The sequence below is a fragment of the Cyprinodon tularosa genome, unplaced genomic scaffold, assembly GCF_016077235.1.
Source record: "Cyprinodon tularosa strain WSP-4 unplaced genomic scaffold, ASM1607723v1 ctg272, whole genome shotgun sequence".
NCBI lineage: Eukaryota > Metazoa > Chordata > Actinopteri > Cyprinodontiformes > Cyprinodontidae > Cyprinodon > Cyprinodon tularosa.
In genome coordinates, this window is record NW_024038977.1 from 1142493 (window position 1) to 1153827 (window position 11335).

The 11335-nt window shown below is 37.7% G+C and overlaps 1 protein-coding gene across 13 annotated transcripts in view; it reads left to right on the forward strand.

Annotated features, from left to right (window-relative positions):
- The window catches only part of neo1a (neogenin 1a), a 241761-nt gene extending 234063 nt beyond the window's left edge, over positions 1-7698 (forward strand). For 9 of the 13 annotated variants that reach the window (XM_038289805.1, XM_038289807.1, XM_038289794.1 and 6 more), the window contains 3 exons: positions 3507-3794; positions 6191-6327; positions 6863-7698. In XM_038289805.1, the coding sequence (XP_038145733.1) occupies positions 3507-3794; positions 6191-6327; positions 6863-7015 (578 nt within the window). In that variant the 3' untranslated portion in view covers positions 7016-7698. Of the gene's footprint in view, positions 1-3506; positions 3795-6190; positions 6328-6734 lie in introns of all 13 variants that reach the window. The other 4 variants (XM_038289801.1, XM_038289808.1, XM_038289806.1 and 1 more) reach the window with 3 other exon arrangements.
- The last annotated feature ends 3637 nt before the right edge of the window (positions 7699-11335 follow it).

The following is an 11335-nucleotide window of genomic DNA, read 5'->3' on the forward strand; positions in this document are numbered from 1 at the left end:
CTACCTACATCTAGAATCTATACTTTTTCCTATATTCATAAATCATATGAACAATTCCCAGCTTAAAAACTGTTTTTCAAAGGATCTCTAATACATTTTTTTGGTTCTTTTATTACTTGTTTGGCGAGTCTGGGGTGGCCTAAATAGTAGTAATATATTTTAAATAGTCCATTTTGTGTTCTCTTTATAGAGAAAAAGCAATTTCAAACTATCTTTAAACTAAGCTCTGCTTAGATTAGTTCAAGTTTGATCAGCTTATAAACTGTTAAACTGTCCATATTTAACAATGCAAGTCAGCATTTCTTCTTAGATAAAACAAATTAAATGGGTACTGGTGAAGATTCTCAGTCATTCAGGTCAATTTTTCATACAGGCAAGTTAGACGGACAGCTATAACAAAGGACCATTAGTTTTTAGATTGCTTTCATCTTTCATGTCAACCTGAAAAGGAAACATAAGAGAATATGTACAGAATTTTTTTGTACACTTTGCAGGCATTTTTCCATTCAAAATAAGAGCAAATTTAGTGTTTTCTGTTCATGCAGACAATAAAAGAAACTTTTTGGGCTGTTAGCATATCAGTTAGCCCTAGCTTACATTAACAGCTAGCTGAATGCTAACCACAGAGATAACGACAAAGCTAATATACAAACATGTCTAGCTGATATGCTAAGGTAAAATACAGTCAAATATATCTTAATAAGACTCTTTGTACCACATTTAGGGCATCCATATCTGACTAAAGTTTTGAAAAGAAACAAAACCTAACCCTAAACTATCTTAGTGAGTGATTATATGATTTATTTTTCTCATTTTTTAAATAAGTCAGGTCACCAGATGAAAAGTCCTAATCGAAAACATTGTGAGTTAAGGGTTTAGAATTAAAAGCACTCACTTTAATATCCAGGGCTTATATTAATAGTTTAAACTCAACTCAGCTGATAAAATAAAATACAGACGGCAACAAGATACCAGGTGTCATTTCTCTTTCATGAGAAATATTGTGTCAATTTAAAATTGTTGATTTTTACACCACCGCATCTTGTGACACCAACTGTGAAGCAGAATAACAGGAATTATAATCTATCAGCACACGTCTAAACACCATTACTGCCAATAGTCCATGACTGTATTTTCTCTAAATTATGTTTTCTTTTCTTCCTAAAGGTACCCAAAAAGCTATTATCTGAATCATTTGAAAGTACAGGGGGAACCGCTGGATGTCATATGAAAAACATGAAACGGGGCATTGATTTTTTAAGATGAAAGTGATTATTTCAATTTTAATATATCCATGATTCCTCCCCTTTGTGTTAATTTTCCATCATCAGAAATGAAATTCTGTCCTTAAAATTTTGCATTTTGGTGATGAATCTAAGTATAGTCTAAATAAAGAATCAGAAAATGTCCATCTAACTAGACAAATATAGCAACTGGAGTTTTAAATACATCTTGAATAATTGTAGCCTTCTAAATATCACATCCAGGAAGTCCATTTGCAGTTGAGATATATTGCACAGATTAACAGTATCTGTTTGATGTAGTGTGCAGCTCAAATTGTGGGGAAACTTCAGTATTTATTTATCCAAACAAAGTCTGGCTTCATAATTGACTCAAAAGATGGACTTCCTCTAGAGTAGAGATATTATAATGGTTAATCATCATCACCATCATGTAGTCACACCCGCACTGGTTACCTAATACATCGAAATGTTATTAGCTGTAGAACCAGGAAGCAGTGAATGGCTACAACAGATGTCTTCAGCATGATCTAAGCTGGGAGACCAAGTTTAAAAGCAATGATAACATGGCATTTGGAGAAGACATCTGAAATTCATGATTTATATCATCATTTTGTCACATTTATGAGTTTTGGATATTTAAGTATTTAGCATTTGGAAAGGGGTGTTCATGTTGGGTTTGTCAGATGGAATTTAAACTCAAATATTTCAGATTAAAGCTACGGTAGTTAAATTATTTAGAGCGGAGGTCTTTAACGATTTCCAGGCCAAGGACCCCCAAACTGATGGCGAGATGGAGCGGGGACCCCCTAATTATATATATTGTATGAAATTGTGTTACATCAAAATGGTCCTATAGTCACTCTATTACAGATGGAGTCATGTAACAAAAATAATTTCTCCCTGGGATTATTAAAGTATTTCTGATTCTGATTCCTGTTTGATGGGACAGGTGTTGTGAATGAAACGGTTCCCAGATTGAAAGAGCTCCAGTGTGTCGCTGAATGTGAGCATTGATGACTGAAAGACATCTTCTGCCTCCATTAATCTGTTTACTTTAGTGTGTTGGATTCATGTTAATGTGAATTTGAAGATATTTCAGTTAGTGGAAAAAATTGCAGGGGGGAATATAAAAAAAAAAATTGGAATCAACCAAAATTTTGGTGACTCCCATGCAGTACCTCTGTGGACCCCCTAGGGGTCGTGGACCCCCTGTTAAAGACCTCTTATTTAGAGAATAAATAAGGTACAGGTTGTTATTAAAGATATTTTAGAGAATGTTTTAAAGTTAGAAAAGTGAAGTTCAGATTAATGCTCAAAAACGAACTTGTATCTTTCTTAGTATAAGACCATGATGGTACGTCCACCGGTGTTACTCATCATCTCCCGATATATACCAATTTCCAGTTTTCAATTAGGTTTGACCTAAAACTCCCACTTTGACCTATTCTGTTTTACTCCTTCCACACTGTAAGACATAAACGCGATGCAGGTTTCTCTCACAGTAAATTATATTCTTACCAGATTATCCTCATTTCTTGGTTGAACCGCATGTCTTTAACCTTAATCCTATTCTAATTACACTCAAACAGAAGTCTATCTTGGTGCAAAATGTTAATGGATGTGTTTTACAACGCAAAAACTGGGAAATCTCGGTTTTGATGCATTCAATAAGAAGAACAGCATTTGGATTAAGACATAATTGTCTCATCTCTGACTAATTCATTGCTGCGACTCATTAATACTTGTCGTGTTGTGCTGCACATAACCGTTAAATTATGGCTAAAAGATTTCATACTTGCATTTTTTTTTTTTTTGCATGTAAACACACCAGGCTAACTAGAAAGGTCAGGAGACACGGTTCATATCAGCATGAAATATATCTGCAGCTGTTTATTTTTGTCACCATAATTGTCTAATTTTAATTAGGTCCCTGATTGTGCTTCGTGTGGAATCTGAGTTGATATATTTAGCTTGCAAATTTTGCCAAAAGTCAGACCCATTAAGGAAGATTGCACACAAGATAAACAAATCTGTAATTGATTCGGTTTGTTGGAGCTGAAATAAATGAACTGAATGTCTTCAGTACCTTCTGATGAAATTTAATGATACCCTAGAGAAGATTTAGATTAACTAGTGGTTTAAGTGTGACTTCGTGCTTTAAATACTTGATTTAAAACAACCCCCATTCTCATCACCAAACGGATAAGAAGGTTGTGTAAATGTTTTAAAACCTCTTCATCTATGGTTCCTCTGCCTCTCCAGAATCTGTGAGGAACACCCCCAGCTCGGAGCCCCTCCCTCCACCTACAGCATCTTCCCAAGTCTCCTGCCCCTCTGAGATCATGGCTGACCCAGAGGGCAGCTACCACGGCTCCACCACCACCGAGGAAGAGCCCAGCTACTCCAGCAACCTGCCCCCACATCGCCCAGCCCACCCGCATGCCCTTGCCCACCCCCTCAAGAGCTTTGCTGTACCTGCAATCCCAGTCTCCAGCCATCCCTCATACGACTCCCCCGCCTTACCCAGCATGCCCCTGCTTGCTCAGACTGGTGAGCTCTCACACCAAACATACCCAGAATCTGTTTACCACATATATGAGTCATTCTCTGACCTTAGTTGATATCTGATATCTAAGTTTGTTAAATCAATCTTATTTAAGCGTCATCAACCAGTATGGAGTCTCGAGATCAACTAGAGGAATAAACTAAACAATAAATGTTAATAAAGAAGCGTTTAAACATAAAAGCATCACTAAACATGGACAAAAGCAACTACTTTGGTTTTTGGTGCTGACTGTCCTATTAGCATATCCATCAGTTTAGTTGAATTATAATGACATCAAAAATGGCAGGTTTTTAATAATCTTACACAGCCCAAAGGGGGAAAAAAAGGATACGTGTTTATACTCGCTAAAATTATGGCAGGGTTTGCATACATCCCAAGTTCCAAAAACTCATTTCAGGGAGATGCTTATTGAAGCATCCCCCCTCACCCCCCGCATCCGCTATTTATCCTGCTTTCCCTGCATCCTTTTTCAAACATCACAATATTAATTATCTTGGCCCATGTTTTTTAAAAATAAATAATGTTTTTGCCTGCGTGCTTTGCGCAGTTGCATTTTATCTGGTGCCCTATTGTGCCCCTGTATAGTATTGGGTCAGCTGACGCCCCTGGCCGCACCATGTCCCATACATGCACATTCCATCATTCTTCACCTTCACTAGACATAGATACACTTTAGTATATTCTACTGTAAAATGAGGTGACTGTAAAAGAGTAAACTGAAACTTATTGGCTTATTTTTCTGTCCAATCCAATCAGCTCTCTGACAACCGGTCGCCTGGTGCGCTGGTTGAACAGAGCATCGCTTTGGACAGATACGCTGCACAGGTTTCACCAGAAACCTCCTCCCCACACCCCGCTCTCTGATTGTGTCTGCGCAAACGCAGTAGTTCTAATCCGCACATGATGCATGAATCATTGCCTGCTCGCTCTCACTCGGATTAAAAAACACCACCTCCCATAGTCTAAAATCCGGGATCATTTATCCGACTCGCTGGCATCCATGAACAACTATGGATATCAGGGAGACTCCCGGAACGTCCGGGAGACTTGGGTTTAGATGCCATAGGTTAGACCAGAATGCCAGAAGACGTATCAAAGAAGAACTGAAGGAGAGGTTTTAAGCAGAGTTATACCCCTTTCACACTAGCTGAAAAACCTGTTTAAACCCGGGCTCAATCTGCTTCTGGTGGCAGTGGGAACAGCTTACTTATGCCTGTCTACCCGGGTCAAACATCTCAGCAAGCGACCTACATTAAAATCGCCTCAGCTCTGATCTGCATGCTGTGGGAACACCAGACCCAGGTTGACCCACTAAATTACGTGATACCATTGAATGCAACGTACGGACATTAACACATTGTGGCGGCTACATCTGATCTAACAAGCCAAAACAACACTGTTTACATTAGATAAATTAAATTCAGTTTATCTATATAGCACCAATTCACAATACATGTCATCTCACGGCACTTTATCCAGATCATCCAGTCAAATTGATTCAAAGTTTTCAAAGGAAAACTGGTTAATTGCATCGACTCATTAACTCAAAGGCAATCCCTCACACTAAGCATGCTGAGAGATTGCCTTCGAGTCGATGCAATCAACTAGTTTTCCTTAGACAGAAAATTTTAATCAATTTGACTGGATGATCTGGTGAACTGTCGAGTGCCTTGAGATGACATGTGTTGTGAATTGGTGTTATATAAATAAATTGAATTGAATTATTGTAACAAAATGTACAAATGTATTACGGTAATGATTAGGCTAATTTTGTTGGTATTGCAGTGGAATGATTCATCATAGTTACAATGCGTAGCTCCATGTGTAATGAAGAGATGTAACACAGAGTGAGGGGCTGAGGTCTGACTGATGCTGGCAGGATAAGTAATGTTGACCTCAAGCAGAGGTCTGCAACCTGCGGCTCCAGAGCCACATGTGGCTCTTTGAACCCTCGACAGCGGCTCCTAATAGTGGCTAAAATTTATATAAAGGACACAATAATGTACCATATTAAACACAAGTCTTAAAAGTTTTTGTTTTCTTTATAAAACGGAAAAGAATGACATTAAAAGAACCAGAAATATGTTTTAGGAGCCATTTTTCTTTTAATAAGGGTGGAAATAATGTTTTTTTTTTTAAATATATCTTAAAAGCTAAAAATACATAAATTGTTGGTTGTTTAAGGTGAACTCCTAATTTAGAAATTATAAAACTTAATAATAGGTTGTTTTTTTTCGAAAAAGTCATGTTATGTTTTGCGGCTCTGGATGAAATGGCTCTTTGGATATGAAAGGTTGCAGACACCTGACCTAAAGGAATGGCTGAAAGTGGGCGGAGCCACTACTAACTGTGAGCCTTTATAACCCTCTCCCTCCCCCAGGGCCTCCCTCTCACCCCCATGTTGTAAAAACAGCCTCCATCGGAACACTAGGAAGGACACGCACTCCAATGATAGTAACAGTACCCAACGCCCCTGATGTACCAGAAACAAGCAAAATGCTGGAGGATGTAGACAGCGTGAGTATGCCGCCCCCCGATGGAGCTTTGTAGTGTTGCAATGATGCATTTTAGTTTTTCTTAGCTGTGTTCAAAAAAATATATATGTTCACACATCACACTCCCAGATTCATGTGAGGTTTTTGTTTAGGCTCTGGGTTATACGGTGACTTACTGGTGGACATATTGTAACCACATTTTCTGTTTTTTCTTTCTCTCTTCTTCCAACTTTGATCTCATTTATAATTTCTTGGCATCGTCGGCTCCTTTTGAAACACAAACGATTTGTTCTAACAACTGGTCATAACTAAACCCATTACTGGAATGATTTCATTTTTTTTTATTACCTCATTTTGGCTTCTGGTTGATTGGCTGCTGCTCCTTTTCTTTTCTCCGTGTTGTGATTTTTAATTTTTGATCTGCTTCAGTCTCATTGACCCAGCTCGCCTCACCCCACCCATCCAGCTCCCTCCTGCTGTCTCTGATGGATCCCTGACTGACCTCCTCTCCCTCCTGTCCTCTCCTCTCCTTCCCTCTCTTCCTTCCCCACTTCCAGGTGCTTGCCTCCCTCCCCCCCTGCCCCTCCCCAGCCCCTCGCAGTAACCCTGTTCCTCTCCCTCAGAGCTACGAGCCTGACGAGCTGACCGAGGAGATGGCGCACCTCGAGGGCCTGATGAAAGACCTGAACGCCATCACAACAGCGCCATGACCGCACACTCATCCACAGACGCAAACACACACACACACCCACACACATATATGCAAGGAAGCCACACAGCTCTCACAGGCAGATAAACACATTCGAAACACAATCCTTCTAGAGCCGAGGTCTGTGGACATGTAACAGCTTTTTGGGGCCAACAGAGACTAAAAACGTTGGAACTTCTTCCCGGATCAACCTCTCTCTGTGTCGGACAGGAGGCAGATCACTGACACTTCATGCTCCTATGAAGAACAAATCTCAGAGACATTGAACTTTGAAGCTTTGGCTGCTTTCAGCCTGACGGTTGTGACTCTTTTATTTTATTTTTTCTTCAGCAAAAAGAGAAAAACTGGCAGCAGAAGGTGAGGATCATAAAAATGCTGGTTTGTGATGGCGGCGCACGTGCAGCGCCGACTACAACACAGTGTTTGACCAGTGTTTTCTTTGTGCGTTTTGTATCTATTGGACCGTTTCAGTGAAGTAAGCATGGGATGTCCTCCTCCTTACTGTTTGTTCTTGAGTTTTTTACATGCCTATATTATTTTATTTCTTTTATTTTATTTGCTTTTTACCCTCATGTGTCATACATTGTGCCATGCTATTTTATTTTCTACATGCTTATGTACATACATGTTTTTTTTTAACTGCCTCATTCTTTTTTTTCCATTGTTTTATTATTATTATTATTATTATTATTACTACTTGTGATTTAGATTGAGTCCTAAAGTTCAGTTTTCATATCAGCGGAGGAGTGAAGTCTAATGGTTTCTACAGTACCATTCTTGCCCTGGCGTCTTGTTGTCCACTTTTTACACTAAAATACTCTTCAGTCTTTCTGTTGATTGTGGGAGCTCCGTTTTAAAAGCCTTACCAACGTGTTTCTACGTCGGACCATTGGAAGACTCGATGTTAACTCACCCTTCATCTCCATTAGAGCTTGCGGATCCTTCTGCGGGACTTTGACGGCGTCTCCACGCAGGTCAGGGCTGCCTGGGACTCATGGCCGCTGACCGACACCTGAAAGCTCTGCTAGAAAGAACAAACCAATCATTCAATCAATCAGCAAATGAAACTTTTGTACAAGTTTGGTTGTATGTGTGCGTTTTACAAAAAAAAAAAAAGAAATCAATGAATAACCTTTGGTTTCGGACATCTGCTGAAACACTCGGGCATTTTTCTGCTGCAAAGTCTTTTTGACGTCTGTTTGTTTCGTTTTTATTTTGCCTGCATCTCTTCATCGAATGCCACTCTGTGGTTCTGTTACAAACATTACAAGATGCAAAGATGTTTGCCTTTTCAAAGGGACTCCCGGATTTTTTTTTTTCCCTTTATATATATATATGGTTGGTTTTGTATGAAAAAATCGTTGTTCTGAACACAAAACTGCTGTACAAAAAAAAAGGAAATAAAAATAGGTCCGTCTCAGAGACTAGTTTTTCATTGCCCTTTTACCCAAAGAAAATTTTGTCATTTGCAATCATAGTAATTTCCTCTACTTTTGTGAATAACATGTTTTGCATAAATGTGCATCGTCATGAATGTCAGTATAACTGTAAGAGATTTTAACATTGGAGACAAACAAGGAAAGGCGGTTTGGAAGGAAACTGGGAGAAAAAGAACCGGACTCCGTTTGGGGGGAAAAAAACAGATCTGTTGAGTTGTAAACAGTTGAACCTGTATTGCACTTTTTCACAATTTTTGGAAAGTACATTTCTTACATATCTTGTGTTTTAAATATCAGAAGCTGTTTGTGTAATGTAGTGTCCTAGATAGGCAGCAGGCAGCTGGTCTTTTTTTTCTCTCTCTCTCTGTTTATTATTTTTTGCTTCAGAGATGATATGAAAAGAGCGACTGAGTTGTTTCACTCGGCGGCTCATGATGAGGAATTATGTTGTACCGCTTGTTCATGTACAGAGCTTTCTTTGCTTTCTGTAGAAGAAAAATAATCTGTGGCTTTTTAAAAAAATGTTGAAAAAGTTTTGGAGAAAAAAATGTTTTTTTATTGGTGCTCCTATACATTGTGTATACAAGCTATTAAGAATACTAACAAAGTAAACGTTTGTGCTCGTCTTTTTCATCTGAAATGGTTAAAAAGCTCAGTTGGAGCTGACAGAGGATTTACTTTTATATGTAACATTACTAAATAAGGTCAATGAGAGATCACACTCTGCCTACAGGCACATTTAAATAACCTAGAATATCATCTGAACTGAAACTACTGTACCGTGGCTTACATTTAATTAAAATATAAGATTTAATTTCTCTACAAACCTGGAGCCAACTTAATATGGTTAAAACATTAAAGACCGCATTAATGTAGACAACTGATAGAAGGCTAATGTTGAACAAGCTACCTGTTATCAAGGCACATTCAAGGAAAGTTGAGGGGAAGGAAAAAGTGTGGTGAAAAAAAATGGTTGCATAAAAATGCGTATAGCTGCAAGTTTGAGATGACTGAAAACTTTCTCACCTGGAAAGAAGAAACAAGTTGCTGTGTAGTTCAAATCTCTTTTTGCATTAAAAAAAAAGCACATTCTGCAATTAAAATCAAAATCCCAGTGAACAAACCAAGCATAAGTATATGTATGCAGGTATCACTAAATGCATACTGATGTTTTTTATCATCTCAGTAGTATTAAGCAGACTTTTACTATCATCTTTTTGTTATAATTTTTTGTTTAGACTTTTGAAACACATTGGCAAATTAATACCGTTGTTATTTACTGATGTACTTCTGATTAAATTACAGTTGGTGGCAGTTCTACACCAAATGTACCACAGGGACAGGAAGGGGTCAGCAGGTTTCATGGGGGCACAGAAAAGCATGAAATAAAAAACAGGGCAAGGGATTTACATATAGAAAACAATGACTGATGAAGTGAAAATTCTATTCAGTTAGGTTTAATTCAATTCTGTTTAGGTCAATATACTTTCATAATTTAGAATTTTACAGATTTTCAACTTAATTTAAGTTAAAATTACCATTTTCTATCAAATCAGAATTTGAACTAAAAAAAACTGATCAATTCAGCTGCAAAAATTACATTTAGCAGATGAATACTAGAATCTTATCTCAATATCACTGAAGGTTTCACCTTATTATTTTTAAATAATTAGTCAAACAGAATTTGTAAAGGAAAAAAAAAAAGAAATAGATTCAAATGACCTATCAGTAACCATTGAGCCCGTTAGGAATTTTAAACAACACAGAATTTGCTATAAACGTATTTTAAAAAAAGCCAGATTCAAAAACCACTGCCTCCTAACCTTCACGCCTGCAGATGCAACAGCTATCGTCCTGTCAAGAACACAAAGCGCCCCTTCAGCGTGAAGTCAACATTTCCTACAAGCACAAAAGCTTCATTCATGGCTGCTCCTTCACTCTTTCATCAGAATATTTCTGGTCTAAAAAGTTTAGATTTTTATTTTCTGGTGTGTCTATGAGGTTGAAACAATGATTTTTTTCAATCAAATGTAAGGTGTATACATTTTTTTTCTTTTTCTCCAGGGGTCACATTTGCAAAAATAAATAAATTTGGTGTTAATCACCTGTATTACGTTTGTGCAGCAAACACTATAAATTGTTTCCAAGTTAAAATTAAATTATTCATAGATTAGCAACTTATAATTTATATGAAATTCACAGTTTCAGCATGAACAGATGTTCACTGGCCTCTACAAACTAATATTAATATCAATAAAATGATGGCAGTATAACAATGTTATATATCTTAAAATATGGGGGGCTGGTTGGCCTTTTGACCTTTAATCTTTCATTGCGCAAACTAAAATTTTTGCTGCACAAACCAGCACTAATGTGGTACAAACGTTTGACACCAGTTTTGTCTGATTTCATAAAAGTGAGGAGGTTGACCTTTTGACCTTTACCTTTTCATTAATATCTTTAAAGCCAAAGCAGCAAAAACAGAGTCGAGCTAATTGTCTGATTTGAAGAAGGTGGGGGGGCTGGTTGACCTTTGATGACCTCTAGAAACATTTCTTTATATCATTGAAATGATAGAGGCACAAACGAACATTTTTTCTGCACAAACCAGCACAAATGTTTGACACCAGTTTTGTCTGATTGGAAGAAGGTGGGGGGGGGACTTCACTCAGGTATTGCAAGCACAGGAATGACATGTGATATATCAGGAACTAGCGCAGCACTAGTCTTAAGTCCAACCAGAATTCTCTTAATTACTGGAGCCTTGTGGAGCCAAATTAATTACATCTTCTTCAAGTGCTTTACTCTTTTACTGAATGGTGTATTTATAAATCAGTTAAGTTTTTTATAAGTTATATAGTTAACTTTTCTGAACATAAAAT